The sequence below is a fragment of the Oncorhynchus nerka genome, linkage group LG16, assembly GCF_034236695.1.
Source record: "Oncorhynchus nerka isolate Pitt River linkage group LG16, Oner_Uvic_2.0, whole genome shotgun sequence".
NCBI classification, from domain to species: Eukaryota; Metazoa; Chordata; class Actinopteri; order Salmoniformes; family Salmonidae; genus Oncorhynchus; species Oncorhynchus nerka.
Window position 1 is genome coordinate 14,867,119 of NC_088411.1, and position 19,021 is coordinate 14,886,139.

Sequence of the window (19,021 nt, forward strand, 5' to 3'; positions counted from 1 at the left end):
ACAATACTGTGTGTGACACTTTGATAATGACAAAGTGAAAACATGTTTTTAGACATTTTTGCTGATTTATTGAAAATTAAATACAGAAATAGAGTCAGCTCCAAAAGTATTAGTACAGTGACACTGTTTTGGTTTTGGCTCTGTATTGCACCACTCTGGATATGAAATTATCAATGACTTTGTTTTGTGGGTATTTTCATCCATAGCGGGTGATTTTACAATTGTTAACAAATTGACTTACACTGTACGTGTATTAAAGTAGTCGAAAGTGTAGTATTTGGTCCCATATTCCTAGCATTTGCTGTTTGTTTTGGTTGTGTTTCAGATGATTTTGTCCCCAATAGAGATTAATGGTAAACAATGTATTGTGTCATTTTGGAAGAACTTTTATTGTAAATAAGAACATAATATTTTTCTAAACACTTCTACATTAATCTGGAATCTACCATAATTACGGATAATCCTGTGTCACACTGTGAACTGTTTCACCTGTCCTTGTGATTGTCTCCACCCCCCTCCAGTTGTCGCCAATCTTCCCCCTTATCCCCTGTGTATTTATACCTGTGTTCTCCGTATACCTGTTTGTCCGTTGCCAGTTCATCTTGTTTGTCAATTCAACCAGCATTTTTGTTCTCAGCTCCTGCTTTTCCCAGTCTCTCTTTTTCTCGCCCTCCTGGTTTTGACCCTTGCCTGTCCTGACTCTGAGCCCACCTGCCTGACCACTCTGCCTGCCCCTGAGCCTGCCTGCAAAACTGTAGCTTTGCCCCACCTCTGGATTGCTGACCTCTGCCTACCCTGAGCCTGCCTGCCATCTGGTATTGTTGCCCCACCTCTGGTTTACTGACCCCTGCCTGCCTTGACCTGTCGATTGCCTGCCCCTGTTGGAATATTAAACTATTGTCAATTCGACGTGTCTGCATCTGGATCTTACCTTGATTTCTGATAGTCCTGAATGAATCGTGAATAATGATGAGACAGAAAGTTGTGTAAATATCACCCCCCCAAAATGCTATCCTCCCTGTTATTATAATGGTGAGAGGTTAGCATGTCTTGGGGGGTATGATATCTGTGCATCTGTAACATTCTCACTTACCATTATTCACTCAAATATATCACTGTCCCAATACTTTTGGAGCTCACTCTATATCATTTACATAAGTATTCACACCTCTGAGTCAAAACCTGTTAGAATCACCTTTTGGCAGCTATTATCTTCACTGACAGTTTCATACTCTCCCTGACCGAGTCTGTAATACCTACATGTTTCAAGCAGACCATCATAGTCCCTGTGCCCAAGAAAGCGAATGTAACCTGCCTAAATGACTATTGCCTGTGGCACTCATGTCGGTAGCCATGAAGTGCTTTGAAAGGCTGGTCATGGCTCACATCAACACCATCAACCGGAAACCCTAGACCCACTCCAGTTCGCATACCGCCCCAACAGATCCACTGGTGACGCAATCTCAATCACACTCCAAACTGCCCTTTCCCACCTGGACAAAAGGAACACCTATGTGAGAATGCTGTTCATTTGACTACAGCTCAGCGTTCTACACTATAGTGCACACAAAGCTATCACTAAGCTAAGGACCCTGGCACTAAACACCTCCCTTTGCAACTGGATCCTGGACTTCCTGATGGGCCACCCCCAGGTGGTAAGAGTCGGTAACAACTCATCTTCCACGCTGATCCTCAACGCGGGGGCCCCTCAGGGGTGTGTGCTTAGTACCCTCCTGTACTCCCTGTTCACCCACGACTACGTGGCCAAGCACAACATCCACCACCATCATTAGGTTGGCTGATGACACAACAGTGGTAGGCTTGAGCACCGACGAGCCTATAGGGAGGTCAGAGACCTGGCAGTGTGATGCCAGAACAACAACCTCTCCCTCAACGCGAGCAAGACAAAGGGTGCTGATCATGGACTACAGGAAAAGGAGGGCCATTCACATCGACGGGGCTGCAGTGGAGCGGGTCGAGAATTGACATAATTTGAGTCAATTGGAGGTGTACCTGGGGATGTATTTCAAGGCCTACCTTCAAACTCAGTGCCTCTTTGCTTGACATCATGGGAAAATCAAAATAAATCAGCCAAGACCTCAGAAAAAAAATTGTAGACCTCCACAAGTCTGGTTCATTCTTGGGAGCAATTTCCAAATGCCTGAAGGTACCATGTTCATCTTTACAAACAATAGTCCGCAAGTATAAATAACATGGGACCACGCAGCCGTCATACCGCTCAGGAAGGAGACTCATTCGGTCTCCTAGAGATTAACTTACTTTGGTGCGAAAAGTGCAAATCAATCCGAGAACAACAGCAAAGGACCTTGTGAAGATGCTGGAGTAAAAGTATCTATATCCACAGTAAAATGAGTCCTATATCGACATAACCTGAAAGGCCGCTCTGCAAGGAAGAAGCCACTGCTCCATAACCGCCATAAAAAAGCCAGACTACGGTTTGCAACTGCACATGGGGACAAAGATCATACTTTTTTGGAGAAATGTCCTCTGGTCTGATGAAACAAAAATAGAACTGTTTGACCATAATGACCATTGTTGTGCTTGGAGGAGAAAGGGGGAGGCTTGCAAGTTGAAGAACACCATCCAACCGTGAAGCACGGGGGTAGCAGCATCATGTTGTGGGGGTGCTTTGCTGCACGAGGGAATAGTGCACTTCACAAAATAGATGGCATCATGGAAAATAGTTGGAGAATTGGATATATTGAATTGGATATATTGAAGTAACATCTCAAGACATCAGTTAAAGTTTGGTCGCAAATGGGTCTTCCAAATGGACAATGACCCCAAGCATACTTCCAAAGTTGTAGCAAAATGGCTTAAGGACAACAAAGTCAAGGTATTGGAGTGGCCATCACAAATGCCTGACCTCAATCCTATAGAACATTTGTGGGCAGAACTGAAAAAGCGTGTGTGAGCAAGGAGGCCTACAAACCTGACTCAGGTTACACCAGCTCTGTCAGGAGGAATGGGCCAAAATTCACCCAACTTATTGTGGGAAGCTTGTGGAAGGCTACCCGAAACATTTGACCCAAGTTAAACAATTTAAAGGCAATGCTACCAAATACTAATTGAGTGTATGTAAACTTCTGACCCACTGGGTATGTGATGAAAGAAGTAAAAGCTGAAATAAATCATTCTCTCTACTATTGTTCTGACATATCACATTCTTAAAATAAAGTGGCAATCCTAACTGACCTAAGACAGGGAATGTTTACTAGACTGAGTTTAAATGTATTTGGCTAAGGTGTATGCAAACTTCCGACTTACACTGTATGCAGGATGCTACCCACCCTCCACAGCTTGGCCTTCGCTCCAGAGCAAAACTCCAAACCCATAACCTAATTATTACTAATTGCCTAATTACCTAAAGCAGAGATTACTGCTTTCAAGGTTTTCTTTTTCTATTTAGCTATTCGGAGGGTGCTCTAGCAAACAAACAGCAGAGACCCGAGGACACCATTCCAACCTGGAACTGAGTGAGTAGCGTTTGGTCTGATGTTATTTTGAAAGCCTAGAAGAAAAATAAAACATGTTTTTTTATAAATTAATATGGTGCATTACAGTGATATATTTTACTTTATGGTGACTGTATGCTGAGTTAAGGCTCCGAGGCTTGCAAGGACAGACCAAATACAAATTAATTTAGCACTAAATTGTGACGTAAACAGTTTTAGGGTTTTCTGCACGTTAACACTGGAAACTTATTACGTAAAATGGATCAATTGAAAGTTTGGGTTCACAGCTCCTATCCAGATGTGTTGGTCATTACTGAGACGTGATTAAGGAAGAGTGTTTTGAATACTGATGTTAACCTTTCTGGTTATAACCTTTTTCGGCAAGACAGATCTTCCAAAAGTGGGGGAGTGGCAATCTTTACCAAGGATCACATTCAGTACTCAGTTGTCTCCACCAAGTCTGTCATTTCACATGCTGTTGTGCAAATGGAATAGACAACAGGTGGAAATTATAGGCAATTAGCAAGACACCCCCAATAAAGGAGTGGTTCTGCAGGTGGTGACCACAGACCACTTCTCAGTTCCTATGCTTCCTGGCTGATGTTTTGGTCACTTTGAATGCTGGTGGTGCTTTCACTCTAGTGGTAGCATGAGACGGAGTCTACAACCCACACAAGTGGCTCAGGTGGTGCAGCTCATCCAGGATGTCACATCAATGCGAGCTGTGGCAAGAAGGTTTGCTGTGTCTGTCAGCGTAGTGTCCAGAGCATGGAGGCGTTACCAGGAGACAGGCCAGTACATCAGGAGATGTGGAGGAGGCCGTAGGAGGGCAACAACCCAGCAGCAGTACCACTACCTCCGCCTTTGTGCAAGGAGGAGCAGGAGGAGCACTGCCAGAGCCCTGCAAAATGACCTCCAGCAGGCCACAAATGTGCATGTGTCTGCACAAACGGTCAGAAACAGACTCCATGAGGGTGGTATGAGGGCCCGACGTCCACAGGTGGGGGTTGTGCTTACAGCCCAACACCGTGCAGGACGTTTGGCATTTGCCAGAGAACACCAAGATTGGCAAATTTGCCACTGGCGCCCTGTGCTCTTCACAGATGAAAGCAGGTTCACACTGAGCACATGTGACAGACGTTACAGAGTCTGGAGACGCCGTGGAGAATGTTCTGCTGCCTGCAACATCCTCCAGCATGACCGGTTTGGAGGTGGGTCAGTCATGGTGTGGGGTGGCATTTCTTTGGGGGGCTGCACAGCCCTCCATGTGCTCGCCAGAGGTAGCCTGACTGCCATTAGGTACCGAGATGAGATCCTCAGACCCCTTGTGAGACCATACGCTGGTGCGGTTGGCCCTGGGTTCCTCCTAATGCAAGACAATGCTAGACCTCATGTGGCTGGAGTGTGTCAGCAGTTCCTGCAAGAGGAAGGCATTGATGCTATGGACTGTCCCGCCCGTTCCCCAGACCTGAATCCAATTGAGCACATCTGGGACATCATGTCTTGCTCCACCCACCAACGCCACATTGCACCACAGACTGTCCAGGAGTTGGCGGATGCTTTAGTCCAGGGCGGGGAGGAGATCCCTCAGGAGACCATCCGCCACCTCATCAGGAGCATGCCCAGGCGTTGTAGGGAGGTCATACAGGCACGTGGAGGCCACACACACTACTGAGCCTCATTTGGACTTGTTTTAAGGACATTACATCAAAGTTGGATCAGCCTGTAGTGTGGTTTTCCACTTTAATTTTGAGTGTGACTCCAAATCCAGACCTCCATGGGCTGATAAATTTGATTTCCATTGGTAATTTTTGTGTGATTTTGTTGTCAGCACATTCAACTATGTAAAGAAAAAAGTATTTAATAAGAATATTTCATTCATTCAGATCTAGGATGTGTTATTTTAGTGTTCCCTTTATTTTTTTTAACAGTGTATTTAACAATAAACACGTAACACAAACAACGCACCAACATGAAAACAGAGTCAATAACACTTGAGGAAAGAACCAAGGGGAGAGACAGTTCTAGGGAAGACAATCAAGGAGTTCATGGAGTCCAGGTGAGTGTCATGAGGCGCAGAAGCACGAGACGATGGTGACAGTTGTGCTGGATAATCAGCAGCCTGATGACCTAGAGGCCAGAGAGGGAGTATACGTGACAAACTGGCCTCTGTAAAATGGTATAGAATCAGCTTGAAGACGCTTGGACCTTATTTTTTATATTTTCAGTGGTATTGTTAACAAACATGCCCCCATAAAGAAAATGAGAATTAAAAACAGGTTCAGCCCTTGGTGCGACCATGATCTTGCAGAGTTACTCCACTTCAAGAATTGCATTTGGCAAAAGGCTCGGCAAAAGGCTCAGGCTGACTAGCTATCATTCAGGCAAATGAGAAATAAGTGCATTCAGGCTATCCAGAAGGCCAAAGTTAGTTACTTTATGGAGCAGTTCTCTCTCTGAGGGTCTAAACCCAAGAAGTTCTGGAAAACGGTTAAAGACCTGGAGAATAAACCCTCGTCCTCACAGCTGCCCATGTCCCTTAATGTTGATGATGTGGTTGTTACTGACAAGAAGCACATGGCTGAGCTCTTTAATCACCACTATTTAATCTTCAGGTACTCTAAGATGTAAATAAACTATAATATTTTATATGGAAAGAAGTATGTTCAATAGGAAAGCAAAATTAGTAAGCACGCCCTCACCCTCGCGCGCCGAATGACTGATAATGTTCCGGTGCTCTCCTCTCCAAAACTCAAAATTCTTGCTTGTTTTAAAAAAAACAAGCCTGAAACATTGAATAAAGATGGTTTACATATAGTGGAAACCATAGGAATTGCAATCTGGGAGACGGAATTACATAGGACCCATAGCTTTCCTAAATAATAATAATAATAAAACATCTCTGGTTGGTTTTTCTTCTGCCATATCAATTCTATTATAGTCTCAGACATTTTTGCAACAGGTTTAGAAACGTCAATGTGTTTTCTATCCAATGCTTATTATATGCATATCCTGGCTTCTGGGCCTGAGTAACAGACAGTTTACTTTGGGCACGTCAGTCAGCCGGAAATTCAGGAATCTAGACCCTATCCCGAACCAGATTGATTAATTAGGTCAGGATTCCTATTTGACTCAGCCATGCCTCCTTGCCCATCCAGCATTTCCTCATCTCCCACCCCTTCTAATGTGATTATCCCTGATTGTTACGGGTAACTTGGTGCATGAGGGAAGAATCAGGCGCAGAGAGCATATAGTTCCACAGGAAGACGTGCACTTTTAATATCGCACAGAATATAATGCCCAAAAAAACAGGGTGCGGAAAATGTGGACCAACCCAACACAACAGGGTACCAGGTCCAGAGCACGAACACCAAAAAAACATACACACGTAACATATCAGTAATCCCGCACGAAACAAGGGCGGGTAAACGTATTATAAATAAGGAAGCCAATCAAGCACACAAATAGACAAAACAAACAGACAACGAAAAAGGGATCGGTTGCGGCTAGTAGGCTGGTGACGACGACCACCGAGCACCGCCCGAACAGGCAGGGGGGACAACTTCGGTGGAAGCCGTGACACTGATGCTTCTTCTTATTTTCCCCTGCCCGCTACAAAGTTTCTCCCTGCAGGCAGTCACTGAGTCCGAGGTGCTAAAGGAGCTCCTTAAACTTGACCCTTGGGTCTGCAATCTGGTTTCCGCTGAGATTATGGATGTGTCACTGCAACCTTAAAGGTCCTCAATGATGTCACCATTGCCCTTGATTATAAGCAATATTGTGCTGCTATTTTTATTGACTTGACCAAAGCTTTTGATATGGTAGACCATTCCATTCTTGTGGGCCTGCTAAGGAGTATTGGTGTCTTTGGCCTGGTTTTCTAACTACCTCTCTCAAAGAGTGCAGTGTATAAAGTCAGAAAATATGTTGTCTCAGCCACTGCCTGTCACCAAGGGAGTACCCCAAGGCTCAATCCTTGGCCCCACGCCCTTCTCAATTTACATCAACAACATAGCTCGGGCAGTAGGAAGCTCTCTCATCCATTAAATGCAGATAATACAGTCTTACACTCAGCTGGCCCCTCCCCAGATTTTGTGTTAAATACTCTACAACAAAGCTTTCTTAGTGTACAACAAGCTTTCTCTACCCTTAACCTTGTTCTGAACACCTCCAAAACAAAGGTCATGTGGTTTGGTAAGAAGAATGCCCCTCTTACCACAGGTGTTATTATTACCTCTGAGGGTTTATAGCTTGAACTAGTCACCTCATACAAGTACTTGGGAGTAGGGCTAGACGGTGAACTGTCCTTCTCTCAGCACATATCAAAGCTGCAGGCTAAAGTAAAATCTAGACTTGGTTTCCTCTTTTGTAATCGCTCCTCTTTCACCCTAGCTGCCAAACTAACCCTGATTCAGATGACCAGCCTACCCATGCTAGATTACGACGACATAATTTATAGATCGGCAGGTAAGGGTGCTCTCGAGCGGCTAGAAGTTCTTTACCATTCGGCTATCAGATTTGCCACCAATGCTCCTTATAGGACACATCACTGCACTCTATACTCCTCTGTAAACTGGTTATCTCTGTATACCTGTCATATTTATAAAACCCTCATCCTCCACATACAACACCCGTTCTGCCAGTCACATTCTGTTAAAGGTCCCGAGAGCACACACACATCCCTGGGTTGCTCCTCTTTTCAGTTTGCTGCAGCTATCAACTGGAACGAGCTACAACAAACACTCAAACTGGACAGTTTTATCTCAATCACTTCATTCAAAGACTCAATCATGGACACTCCTACTGACAGATGTGGCTGCTTTGTGTGATGTATTGTTGTCTCGACCTTCTCGACTTTTGTGCTGTTGACTGTGCCCAATAATGTTTGTACCGTGTTTTGGGGTGCTACCATGATGTGTTGCTACCTTGTTGTTGTTTTGTTGTGTTGCTACCATGCTGTGTTGTCATGTGTTGCTGCCTTGCAATGTTGTTGTCTTAGGTAGTGTTGTGTTGTCTCTCTTGTTGTGATATGTGTTTTGTCCTATATTTATATATTTTTTTATTTTAAATGTTTAATCCCAGGCCCCCTGCCCTGCAGAAGGCCCTTTTCCTTTTGGTATGCTGTCACTGTAAAGAAGCATTTGGTCTTAACTGACTTGCCTAGTTTAATAAAGGTGAAATAAAAAATTCTGAAAGGTGAATTTGTCACCTAGTGTCTGATGGAAAGCAGTTTTCCGGTGTTAAGCTCTATTCTGTTTTTTTTATACCCTAAAACCTCCCTAGTCCTTGCCAATGACAAGCATACCCATAACATGATGCAGCCACCACCATGTTTGAAAATATGAAGAGCGGTACTCAGCAATGTGTTGTATTTGCCCCAAACATAACGTTTTTTTTTTCAGGACATAAAGATTGTTTCTTTGCCACATTGTCTTTGCATGTTTTGGAGTATTTATATTTTGTACAGGGTCCCTTCAATTCACTCCATTGTTTAGGTTAGTATTGTGGAGTAACTACTATGTCGTTGATCCATCCTCAGTTTTCTCCCATCACAGCCATTAAACCCTGTCATTGTTTTAAAGTCACCATTGGCCTCGTGGTGAAATCCCTGAGCGGTTTCCTTCCTCTCCGGCAACTGAGTTAGGAAAGAAACCTGTATCTTTGTAGTGACCTGGTATATTGATACACCATCCAAAGTGTAACTAATATTTTCACCATGCTCAAAGGGATATTCATACTCAAAGGGATATTCAATGTCTGCTTTTTTTTCCTCCTTGGACTTTGTGTTTGAATCTGTGTATGAAATACACTGCTCAACTGAGGGACCATTGTATGTGTGGGGTACAAAGATGAGGTAGTCATAACAAAATTATGTTAAGCACTATTATTGCACACAGAGTGATTCTATGCAACCTATGTGACTTGATTGGCAAATATTTACTCCTGAACTTATTTAGGCTTGCCATAACAAAGGGGTTGAATACTTATTGACTCAATACATTTTAGCTTTTCATTTTGAATGAACATAATTCCACTTTGACATTATGGAGTATTGTGTGTGTGACACAAAATCTCAATTCAATTCATTTAAAATTCAGGCTGTAACATAACACAATGTGGATAAAGTAGAGGCACTGCATATTATTGTTATCTGTTAACATGTCACATAGTTTATTATTTTCATCAAGACCGTTACAATTTCCATTTTGGCTGATGCATGATGCAAAATCACTGCCATTGAAAAAAAAAAAAAATAGCAACTGACGATGCCATATTTTCCAACCCATACAGCGCCTTGAATAACAGGATTTGTCATGTATTTATCCACACCAAGGTAAAATCAGCATTTACACAATAAAAAATGATAATTTCTGTTGCCCCATACTCCTGCAGCATAAGTACAAATATGGTATGTAGCACCAATGAATCAAACAGTTTAGTGAAACATTTAAATGGTAGCCGCCCATGGCTTTGTACTTTGCAATGATGGCACCGAGGGCACAATTCGCATAGTTAGATATGTACTTAACAGACACATTGTGATCCACAAAGTCTTTGATAATCAATCCCATATACTTGTACTCACTGATCATATCTACTGTGGCCTGGACCACAGCAGTGTTCTAGTCACTGCTGAATTCCAATAGCGTACCACCTTAGTTTTGTCCACATTGATATTCAGATTCAATTGTCCACACCAGTTAAAAACAATATATAACATTTCTTGAAACTTATCTTCACTTTCAGAGATCAGTACAATGTCATCTGCATATAAAAGAAGAGACACTATGATTTATGACTGGAGGGATGGAGTTGGAAGCTCCAGGGAAAGAAGCCCCAGTAGGGTTAAGCGAGCTCCAGGGAAAGAAGCCCCAGTAGGGTTAAGCGAGGACGGGTTCTTAACGGGGATCACTGGGTCCTCTGGGGCTCTGCTTAGAGTCACAATCCATTGGATTACTTGGATCAGCCTCTCTCAGATCTACAGCCCTGAGTGTGTTTAATCCACTTTCATGTACTCTCTCTCTCTCTCTCTCTCTCTCTCTCTCTCTCTCTCTCTCTCTCTCTCTCTCTCTCTCTCTCTCTCTCTCTCTCTCTCTCTCTCTCTCTCTCTCTCTCTCTCTCTCTCTCTCTCTCTCTCTCTCTCTCTCTCTCTCTCTCTCTCTCTCTCTCCCTCTTCCCCCAGGTGGGAACATTAGAGCGGGGTATCCTCCAGGTGCGTTACCCGGTGTGGCCTCGCTATGGTAGTTTTCTGGAGACGGTATCAGATGACCGCCACCTGACGGTAGCCACTCTGGAGGAGAGGCCCTTCGTCATCGTAGAAAACGTGGACCCCGACACGGGCACCTGCGTACGCAACACCGTGCCTTGCCGACGCCAGTCCAACCGCACCGAGAGGTACACACGCACGCACCAACAACAACATGCAAATTGCAAATGTATACAGATGGCTGCACATAGAGTTGAAGTCGGAAGTTTACATGCACTTAGGTTGGAGTCATTAAAACTTGTTTTTCAACCACTCCACAAATTTCTTGTTATCAAACTATAGTTTTGGCAAGTTGGTTAGGACATCTACTTTGTGCATGACACAAGTGATTCTTCCAACAATTGTTTACAGACAGATTATTTCACTTATAATTCACTGCATCACAATTCCAGTGGGTCAGACGTTTACATACACTAAATTGACTGTGCCTTTAAACAGCTTGGAAAATTCCAGAAAATGGTGTCATGGCTTTAGAAGCTTCTGATAGGCTAATTGACATAATTGGAGTCAATTGGAAGTGTACCTGTGGAGGCTGGCGTAAACAGATACAAAAGTATCTATATCCACAGTAAAATGAGTCCTATATCGAATAACCTGAAAGGCCGCTCAGCATGGAAGCCACTGCTCCAAAGCAGCCATAAAAATAGACAGACTACGGTTTGCAACTGCACACGGGGACAAAGATCATACTTTTGGGAGAAGTGTCTCTGGTCTGATGAAACAAAAATAGAACTGTTTGGCCATAATGACTATTGTTATGTTTGGAGGAAAAAGGGGTAGGCTTGCAAGCCGAAGAACACCATCCCAACCGTGAAGCACGGGGGTGGTAGCATCATGTTATGGGGGTGCTATGCTGCACGAGGGACTGGTGCACTTCACAAAATAGATAGCATGAGGAAGGAATATTATTTGGATATATTGAAGCAACATCTCAAGACATCAGTCAGGAAGTTAAAGTTTGGTCGCAAATGGATCTTCCGAATGGACAATGACCCCAAGCATACTTCCAAAGTTGTAGCAAAATGGCTTAAGGACAACAAAGTCAAGGTATTGGAGTGGCCATCACAAAATCCTGACCTCAATCCTTTCTAAAATTTGTGGGCAGAACTGAAAAAGCATCTGCGAGCAAGCAGGCCTACAAACCTGACTCAGTTACACCAGCTCTGTCATGAGGAATGGGCCAAAATTCACCCTTATTGTGGGAAGCTTGTGGAAGGCTACCCGAAATGTTTGACCCAAGTTAAACATTTTAAAGGCAGTGCTACCAAATACTAATTGAGTGTATGTAAACTTCTGACCCACTGGGAATGTGATGAAAGAAATACAAGCTGAAATAAATAATTCTCTCTACTATTATTCTGACATTTTACATTCTTAAAATAAAGTGGTGATCCTAACTGACCTACGACAGATAATTTTTACTTAAATTAAATGTCAGGAATTGTGAAAAACGGAGTTAAATTTATTTGGCAAAGGCGCATCTGGTAAACACATACTGGAAGCTAGATTTTGAGACCGGGATACTTTTATACGTTTCAAACACACAAACATACATGCATACACTATGATGCGCTGTTGTCAGAGCACATAGCAGCTGTGTGATCCTTTAAACTGTATCAAACCACGTGCATGAACACACCTGGAGTGAAACGGATTACTAATAGGAGCCAACCCATAACACAACAATGACACACCAGGGGCCAACCATTTACACACTTGTTACATACCCGCTGTGCATCCCTTCGACATTCACACAGCACATCAATTATCGGCCCAGTATATTAATAGTGGAGAGATGTGTGGGGAGAGTAGTTGTGCGCGATGGCACATTGATTGGCTGTAAAGAAGATTTATCTGCCAACGCTGGCATATATATCATGGCACTGTCGGGTAGAAATCACACAACCCTCTCTTTCTCTTTCTCCTGATTCAACGCTTTATTGGCATGAATGGGTGGTTGTCACTGTTGCCAGAGCAATGTACATGAAGTATTACATAAATTAACCATGTGTTTGAGCAACAATAATAATAATATATAGGAAAATAATAAACAAAACATTTACCAAACAGCAACAATTGAGAAATATAAATCTGCAGGGGTTATTGTTTCTCTTACGTTATGACAGGCCAGGACATCATCTGGAGCAACATCTACTGTCTCTACATTTTCTCCAAACAAAATGCAGATTTTCTCCTCAACAGGCAGGTCAAGAAATCCTGCAATTCTGTCTTCAAATTTCAGGAGATAAATACCTCTGATTGAGTCGTATTTTGAGCAGTGGAGTAGGAAGAGCTGCTCATCATCTACTTCACCTGACCCACAGTGCTTACTTAGTCTTTCTTCTCTGACCTTCCATGCTTTTCTATGGCGTTCTGTCTCTATTGCGCAGGTTATGGTGTCTCTGTGTCTCTGTCTCTCTGTCTCTCTCTCTCTCTCTCTCTCTCTCTCTCTCTCTCTCTCTCTCTCTCTCTCTCTCTCTCTCTCTCTCTCTCTCTCTCTCTCTCTCTCTCTCTCTCTCCCCCCCTGCTTGGGGAGTAATCAACACTACGGGCTACCAGGGAAAACCAGAACGAGAGAAAGAGGGAGAGAGAGAGAGAGTTAGTGAAAGTAAAATAAAGGATGTTAATCATATGTTGGGTGACATAGCTCTTCTCCGTGGCAGATGTTTGGTGTAATTGAAAGATTTTTTTACTCATTAAAACTCCTCTCTTTGGACAGCGGCTGGTCTCATTGGCAACATAACTGAACTCCAATAAGTGAGAGTATCGCAAACAAGTTGTTTGTTCAGCAACAAAAACCGATGCAACTATGGGGCAAAACAGACAGAGTTGGCTTAGATTGTTGACATGTAAACTATATTTAGTCTCAAATGTTTGAAAACAAATACAGTTGCACAATGAGCACTTGTGTCAAATACACCATTATACTGTCGTTGCTAGCAAATTTGAGCCATATTAGCATAGATGTGACATCAGTAAAAACACTTCAAATCAAGACATAGTTTCATCTTGTTCTTGATACCATCTGAAACAAGCCACACCCACGATTCCCCACATGGCAACATCTTGTCATCGTTGCTAGCTATCTGGCCCATCCCAAATCACAACACACAGACTTCTGCCCCATTTGAAGTGTGTGCACCGTTTTCGTGAAGTTGTCAGCTAACCCTTCTTTAAGGCACAGTCAAAAGCACCCTCTCTTCTAACTGACTGTGGGCTAGCCGCAACAGTGATGCTATTGGTGCGTGATCCTACATGCTGTACTATGCTTTGTCTGGGTAGAATCCTAACTTGTCCACGTGTGGGTATCTGATTGCAATGTAGTCGGCGTATACCTGCGAGCAGTACTGGTTTGGGGACGCCCAGAGTGGGCGAGAGTTGTATTGCGATGGCAGAATATTCAAGTGCAGTACTGCAAGACCTTAGTTTAGTTATGTAGAAGCTTTGGGACAATTGCAACAACTGATGGCCACGAGATTATCACCAGCTCTCGTTAAACTCTCGATACGGGCTAAAACCACCTGCACAACTGATCTCAATTGCAACCATCGTCCACCACTGTTAAACATCTGCATAATGCGGATTTCGGGGTTATCTTTTAGTCCTGATTCCAACCAACATTTTTCAAGACTATTTTGTTCTCTGGTGGGTATTATCATCGGAACATTTTAATCTTGCTATTTAAAAAAAAATATATATATTTTTTTCCCACCTTTATTTAACCAGGTAGGCTAGTTGAGAACAAGTTCTCGTTTGCAACTGCGACCTGGCCAAGATAAAGCAAAGCAGTGTGACACAGACAACACAGAGTTACACATGGAGTAAACAATAAACAAGCCAATAACACAAACAAGTCAATGACACAGTAGAGAAAAGAAAGTCTATATACAGTGTGTGCAAAAGGCATAAGGAGGTAGGAAATAAATAGGCCATAGGAGCGAATAATTACAATTTAGCAGATTAACACTGGAGTGATAAATGAGCAGATGATGATGTGCAAGTAGAGATACTGGTGTGCAAAAGGGCAGAAAAGTAAATAAAATAAAAACAGTATGGGAAAGAGGTAGGTAGATTGGGTGGGCTATTTACAAATGGACTATGTACAGCTGCAGTGATCGGTTAGCTGCTCAGATAGTTGATGTTTAAAGTTGGTGAGGGAAATAAAAGTCTCCAACTTCAGCAATTTTTGCAATTCGTTCCAGTCACTGGCTGGCAGCAGAGAACTGGAAGGAAAGGCGGCCAAATGAGGTGTTGGATTTGGGGATGATCAGTGAGATGAGCAGACTAAGAGTGATGTATCTATTTGACGACTGAAACAAAGTATTTCCTTTTCTACCATGACAAATCTACTGTGGCAATTTTCCTGACACATTGCATGAATGGAAAACAATTATGTTAAAGGTGTAGCCTATTCTTAATTATTTTATTTGTCTCCAATTTATGCTCTCCATTAAATGCAACGGCCTTTAAAATAAAATTGTTTGATATGGTCATATCAAGATTGAGGGTAAAATATCCCTGGACAGTCCATATTAGAAATTTGCAACAATATCAAGTAAATCATGATTGAGTCATATAATCTATATTTGTTTATCAAATGAAAATGTAGTCATTTACGTTATACATTGAAAGGCAATTATTATTTTATTTTGCCATTTAAGGTGAAGCATTTGAACGAAATGAGGGCTACTACTTCTATCTTCTTATACATCAATCAGCCTTGATTTCTGATGCTTCTGATTGAGTGATAATTCATTCGGGGCGGTAGTAGAGAATCTAGACCAGCTATCTGGTATCATATTCACTTGACATGGTAACAACGAGAGATCAACTGATTTTTTTGTTGCAATCAAGCTTAGTCATCTCCCATTTGTAGCGTTTTAAGGAATCCAGCGGTAACCTGCAGGACTGCGTTAAATTCTGCCTGTTGGTTGCAATCGAGCCATAGGTATTAGCATCACATACCTAAGGGTACACCACTGGCAATCTCCCCACTGAAACATATGTTCTCAATCTTCCTTCCTCATGATTTCTTTCTCCACCATTCTCTGTCTTCCTTTTGTGTGTTATAGCTTTAGATTTCCTCCCTCTGTTCACATTGTTTCATACTGCTGTAGTCTCAGGGAAGAACCCTGGAGCCACAGAGTCATCGCTAATCCTCAGGTGTGTCTGTGTGTGTGCGTGTGTGTGTAGTGTTGGGGGGAGATAGAGGAAGCAGTTTTTTGTTGTTGTGTAGCATACACACACACACACACACACACACACACATTAGAACACCCTAACTCAGAGCTCTTAACCTGCAGCGTTTAGCCCAGGCAGCTGGTGAGATGAGGGAGACGGGGACAGACCTGTTTACTCTAGGTCAAACAACAACAACCATCCCCTCTCTTTCATCCCTCTCTCTCTGTCCTCCCCCTCTACCTACACATCATTAGACAGTGGGGTCGAGGGGAGGCTGGAGGTGACGGATCATCACCGCTCTGTGTGTGTGTGTGTGTGTCAGTGTTCCTCCAAACACCCTAATGGCCTGTGTTTGTCTCCGGCCCTCAGACATCCAAGGTTTCAGACTGGACTAAGTGTGTGTGTGTGTGTGTGTGTGTGCATGCCTGCCCCTCTGACTGCGTGCGTGCATCTCTGTCTCTGTTTGTGTGTATGCGCACGCTTGTTTGCGTGTGTGTGATTATGTGTGTGTGTGTGTCTGGGGGATACCGATTTACTGTTGTCGTTTGTGTCTGCAGACCAGGTCCTTGATTCCCAGTCATTAGTACAGAGTACAGTTTGCTCTTTGCTCTGCTATGATGCTGTTTAGCTTATTGATCTGATATGTCTCACATCTTCAGCCATCAGGACTCACTGTGCTCCTGCTGTTTGGGAGGTCAATAATAGGACCTATTAGGTCAATTAGGAGTTCTTCTTCTTTCTCCAAAAACGTATCATGCTTCACCTACGTTCTTTCTCTCTCTCTGTGTGGGTCGATCTCTGCAATATCTCAGGTCACTGAAGAATTTACTAATCTCTGTTCTGTGTGTGTGCTCCTCCTCTCCCTACAGTATTGTGGGCCACTCGGAGCCCTACACCAAGCTGTGCTGTAAGGGGTTCTGTATAGACATTCTGAAGAAGCTGTCTCGCACCATCAAGTTCTCCTACGACCTCTACCTGGTCACTAACGGGAAACATGGAAAGATGATCAGTGGCATCTGGAACGGCATGATCGGAGAGGTGAGAGGAACACTAATGCCAAACCCCATATCAAACCCTAGTCTATGGGGATCTGAGAGTAATCCGTAGGTGTAAGCAATGGGGTAAAAGCTCCATTGGCATTCTGATAGCACACTGGATTACACTTATCAAGGCTTTCATGGTCCGTTGATTAGTGTCATCAAGTGTGTTAGTGCTGGCCTGGGACAAAAGCCTGCACACCCAGGAGTTTTCCAGGACCAGGAGTGCAGAACATTACAGGAGATGTCTGTGCTCGGGCAGAGGTGGTGGGTAGCATAGAGGCTCGAGAGGTGTACCAGTAGCTTGGAATGCTGCTGTTTCAAATGCCAGAACGATAACAATTGGAATATAAACTAGCTTCTCCATAAATAGCTACAGTGCTCCAACTCCTAACTATGTGCTGTGTGTTCCATGGGAGCAGGAGAGAAAAAGAGGCAGTGGTCAGTGGCAGTGGTAACCTGGGTAGGTGTACAGTAGCTCTGCCTATCTCTTTGATGGTGCATTTTAACTAGGCAATGGTGTACGAGGACATGCACATATGGTGCTGAAGATGCAAAACACACACATCAAACACAGTTGCATCCTAAGGCGTACGCCTTAACAGGTGTTCCTCATGAGGACATCACTGCCTGCATTCCTCTGCCCAGAGGCTCAATACTTTGTATGTGTTTTTTTTATAGGTAATTCTAGAGAAAAATACCATAGTGTGCAATTATTATATACAGCGCGTTCGGAAAGTATTCAGACCCCTTGACTTTTTCCACATTTTGTTACGTTACAGCCTTCTTCTGAAAATGATTCAATCGTTTTGTTCCCTCAATCTACACACAATACCCCATAATTAGTTTCTCTGCAGATCCTCTCAAGCTCTGTTAGGTCACTGCACAGCTATTTTCAGGTCTCTGCAGAGATGTTCAATCTTGGTTCAAGTCCAGGGTCTGGCTTGGCCACTTAAGGAAATTCAGAGACTTGTCCCCAAGCCAGTCCTGCGTTCAGTTGGCTGTGTGCTTAGGCTTGTTGTCCCGTTGGAAGGTGAACCTTCGCCCCAGTCTGAGGTCCTGAGCGCTCTGCGGCAGGTTTTCATCAAGGATCTCTTTGTACATTGCTCCATTCATCTTTCCCTCGATCCTAACTGGTTTCCCAGTCCCTGCCACTGAAAAACATCCCCACAGCATGATGCTGCCACCACCATGCTTCACCCTAGGGATAGTGCCAGGTTTCCTCCAGAGGTGACGCTTGGCAATCAGTAAAAGAGTTCAATCTTGGTTTCATCAGACCAGAGAATCTTGTTTCTCATTGTCTGAGAGTCCTTTACAGTAGAGAGAGTCCTTTACTCCAAGCGACCTGTCATGTGCCTTTTACTGAGGAGTGGCTTCTGTCTGGCCACTCTACCATAAAGGCCTGATTGGTAGAGTGCTGCAGAGATGGTTGTCCTTCTGGAAGGTTCTCCCATCTCCACAGAGGAACTCTGGAGCTCTGTCAGAGTGACCATCAGGTTCTTTGCCACCTCCCTGACCAAGGCCCTTCTTCCCCGATTGCTCAGTTTGGCCGGGCGGCCAGCTCTAGGAAGAGTCTTGGTGGTTCCAAACTTCTTCCATTTAAGAATGATGGAGGCCACTGTTTTCTAGGGGACCTTCAATGCTGCAGAAATGTTTTGGTACCCTTCCCCAGATCTGTGCCTAGATACAATCCTGTCTCAGAGCTCTGCTGACAATTCCTTCGACCTTATGGTTTGGTTTTTGCTCTGACATGCACTGTCAACTGTGGGACCTTATATAGACAGGTGTGTGCCTTTCCAAATCATGTCCAATCAATTAAATTGACCACAGGTGGACTCCAATCAAGTTGTAGAAACATCTCATGGAGGATCAATGGAACCTGGATGCACCTGAGCTCAATTTCGAGTCTCATAGCAAAGGGTCTGAATACTTATGTAAATGAGTTATTTCTGTTTTTTATTTTTAATAAATTAGACAACATTTCTATAAACCAGTTTTCGCTTTGTCGTTATCTGATATTGTGTGTAGATTGATGATGACATTTTTTATTTAATGCATTT

The 19,021-nt window shown here is 43.4% G+C and overlaps 1 protein-coding gene across 1 annotated transcript in view; it reads left to right on the forward strand.

The window, feature by feature from the left end:
• Positions 1–19,021, forward strand: part of LOC115144568 (glutamate receptor ionotropic, NMDA 2C-like) — a 95,677-nt gene that overhangs the window by 40,852 nt on the left and 35,804 nt on the right. Inside the window, exons 8-9 of the mRNA XM_065002300.1 lie at positions 10,660–10,871; positions 16,794–16,962. Of these exons, the coding sequence (XP_064858372.1) occupies positions 10,660–10,871; positions 16,794–16,962 (381 nt within the window). The remainder of the gene's footprint in view (positions 1–10,659; positions 10,872–16,793; positions 16,963–19,021) is intronic.